At 37.9% G+C, this 3,305-nt stretch overlaps 1 protein-coding gene across 1 annotated transcript in view; it reads left to right on the top strand.

Annotated features, from left to right (window-relative positions):
* Window positions 1–57: 57 nt before the first annotated feature.
* Window positions 58–3,305, top strand: part of LOC125039212 (60S ribosomal protein L5-like) — a gene marked incomplete at its 5' end in the record, with an annotated part of 3,814 nt that continues 566 nt past the window's right edge. Inside the window, 4 exon segments of the mRNA XM_047633011.1 lie at window positions 58–74; window positions 928–1,130; window positions 2,722–2,899; window positions 3,239–3,305. The exon segment at window positions 3,239–3,305 is cut by the window's right edge and continues 566 nt beyond it. Of these exon segments, the coding sequence (XP_047488967.1) occupies window positions 58–74; window positions 928–1,130; window positions 2,722–2,899; window positions 3,239–3,305 (465 nt within the window).

The following is a 3,305-nucleotide window of genomic DNA, read 5'->3' as shown; positions in this document are numbered from 1 at the left end:
GTTATGGGGTCAGTGTGGGACTCACAAATTATGCCGCAGGTTATTGCACTGGTCCGGTGCTGCTGGCTAGAAGGGTATGTGTGTATAGACTAATATAGACTTTGCTATGGTGTATGTTTTAATAGGATACCAATCATATTGCTATGATGCAGTGAATATGTGAATATATATATGTATGAGGATTGTTATTTTCAGGTAGAGGAGATGTATAAGTAGTGTCATGCATATATATATTATATATATATATATATATATATAAGACATATATTATATATTTTATATTATATATATTATATATATTATATATATTATATATGTTATATATATGTATATATATATATATATAATATTATATATTATGTATTATATATATATATTATATATTATATATTATATATTATATTATATATATTATATATTATATATTATATATTATATATTATATATTATATATTATATATTATATATTATATTATATATATTATATATATTATATATATTATATATATTATATATATTATATATATTATATATATATATATATATATATATATATATATATATATATATATATATATATACATATATACATATATATATACACACATGCATATATATACATATATATACATACATATATATACATATGTACATATATAGACATATATTTTGATAGAATGAAGCATTCTTTTGCCTCCATTTATTGTGTTTTAAAGCTGTAAAGCCGATGGTACCTTCTTTTTTGAGTTGGATTCATTGATTACAAAGCCCTACTATGAGATCACACTTTCCATGAATGATGTCATCATAGTGACAGTCTGGGCAATGGTCATAACATAGCTTTCCATACAAGACACAGAGTAGTGTGAACTAAGAAAACCTAGACTGTATTTTCCTGAATGAGAAAACTCTTTTCAAATCTTTCAGCTACTGCAGAAGTTGGACTTGGAATGCATGTTTGAAGGAAAGACAGTAGCAGACGGGGAAATGTTCTCAGTAGAGGACATAGAGAATGGACCAGAAGCCTTCAGAGCCAGTATCGACATTGGTAAAGTTCGTGCCACAACTGGAGCCAAGGTCTTTGCAGTGGTGAAAGGAGCCATAGATGGAGGCATTTCACTTCCATACAGGTAAAATAATGTAATTTATTTATTTTCTCTATGACTTTGAGTCATATCCCTTAGGTGCACTAAATGTACTTATGTGCAGAGAGACCTTGCTCTATATGTCATTGTTCTGTGGTTTTATTTGTCTCACATTGGTTTAGACATTTGTTCTGCTTTTTGAAATCACAATATGTAGAAAGTAACCATGTTTGCCTCTGTTTCTCTCTTCATCACTGACACTCTCTCTCCTCTCCATCTCTCTGCCTCTCTCTCTCTACCTCTGTCTGTCCCTCCCTCCCTATATGTTGTTTTTTTTTCCATTTCAGTTACTTTCTTTGTCTCTGTCTTATTCTTTACATCTGTCTCAGTCCCGTTATATGTCTCTATCCTGTTATATGTTTCTATCTTTGTCTCTCTCTCTCTGACCCATTCATTGTCTCTGTCTCTTTGTGTCTCTCTGTATGTTCCTTTTGTCTCTGTCTCTTTCATTGTTTCTGTCTCTTTCTCTGTCTCTTTTTGTTTCATTCTCTCTCTCTCTCTCTCTCTCTCTCTCTCTCTCTCTCTCTCTCTCTCTCTCTCTCTCTCTCTCTCTCTCTCTCTCTCTCTTTCTCCTCTCTCTCTCTCTGTCTCTCTCTCTCTCTCTCTCTCTCTCTCTCTCTCTCTCTCTCTCTCTCTCTCTCTCTCTCTCTCTCTCTCTCTGTCTCTCTCTCTCTCTCTCTCTCTCTCTCTCTCTCTCTCTCTCTCTCTCTCTCTCTCTCTCTCTCTCTCTCTCTCTCTCTCTCTCTGTCTCTCTCTCTCTCCCTCCCTCCCTCCCTCCCTCCCTCCCTCCCTCCCTCCCTCCCTCCCTCCCTCCCTCCCTCCCTCCCTCCCTCCCTCCCTCCCTCCCTCCCTCACTCCCTCCCTCCCTCTCCCTCTCCCTTTCCCTCTCCTTCTCCCTCCCTTCATCCCTTTCTCCCTTTCTCCCTTCTCCTTCCTCCCTTCCTCCCTTCCTCCCGTCCTCTCCCCTCCCTCTCTCTCCCTCTCTCTCCCTCTCTCTCCCTCTCTCTCCCTCTCTCTCCCTCTCTCTCCCTCTCTCTCCCTCTCTCTCCCTCTCTCTCCCTCTCTCTCCCTCTCTCTCCCTCTCTTTCCCTCTCTCTCCCTCTCTCTCTCTCTCTGTCACCCTGGCCCTCAGCCAAATTTTTCCATGATGGATGTTCAGGTCACTCAGGGTGTGTGTGTGTGTGTGTGTGTGTGTGTGTGTGTGTGTGTGTGTGTGTGTGTGTGTGTGTGTGTGTGTGTGTGTGTGTGTGTGTGTGTGTGTGTGTGTGTGTGTGTGTGTGTGTGTGTGTGTGTGTGTGTGTGTGTGTGTGTGTGTGTGTGTGTGTGTGTGTGTGTGTGTGTGTGTGTGTGTGTGTGTGTGTGTGTGTGTGTGTGTGTGTGTGTGTGTGTTTTTGTGTGTGTTTGTGTTTGTGCTTTGCGTGTATTTATGTACTTATTTATGTTTTGTGTTTCTGTGTAAATGTCCCCTTCTCATCCACAATCTTCTCTTTCTTCAATCTTACCATCCTGTTTTCAAATCAGGATCCATCTGAAGTCACATAATTACCAGTTCATTAAAGCACCTTCCCTCACACAGCACAAAATGGTTCCCCGGCTATGACAAGGACTCGGGAACGTTCAACCCAGCCATCCTTCAAGAGCACATACTGGGGGTCCACATTGCCCGGTATATGGAGCACCTGGCCAGGGAGGACGAGAGGGCCTTCAGCATGCAGTTCTCTCAGTATGTCAAGAATGGAGTGACTGCAGACAAGGTAGTGATGCTTGGGGGTGGTAAATTTTATATTTATTTTTATTTTTTATTTTTTTTATTATGATTTAAAAAAAATATATAGTTATTATTATTATTATGAATGATCTAAATCTCTCTGATTTGTTGTTCCTTTTTTGTGTGTTTCTTGTTGTTGTGATAAGGATGAGGATGATAATGATGATAATGATGATGATGATGGTCATTATGATCATGACAACCACATCAAGTTGTAGATCATCAGTGTCATAATTCAGTTATTATTATTGTTATAGTAATGATAATAATAATATTAATAATAATAATAATAATAATAATAATAATTTTTGATTGTTATTTTCAGGTGGAGGAGATGTATAAGCAGTGTCATGCAGCCATTCGCATCGATCCCACCCCCAAACTCAAAACTA

The sequence above is a fragment of the Penaeus chinensis genome, chromosome 26, assembly GCF_019202785.1.
Source record: "Penaeus chinensis breed Huanghai No. 1 chromosome 26, ASM1920278v2, whole genome shotgun sequence".
Taxonomy (NCBI): domain Eukaryota; kingdom Metazoa; phylum Arthropoda; class Malacostraca; order Decapoda; family Penaeidae; genus Penaeus; species Penaeus chinensis.
The sequence above is the reverse complement of the archived record's forward strand: the minus strand, read 5'-3'. Positions and strand labels throughout refer to the sequence as shown.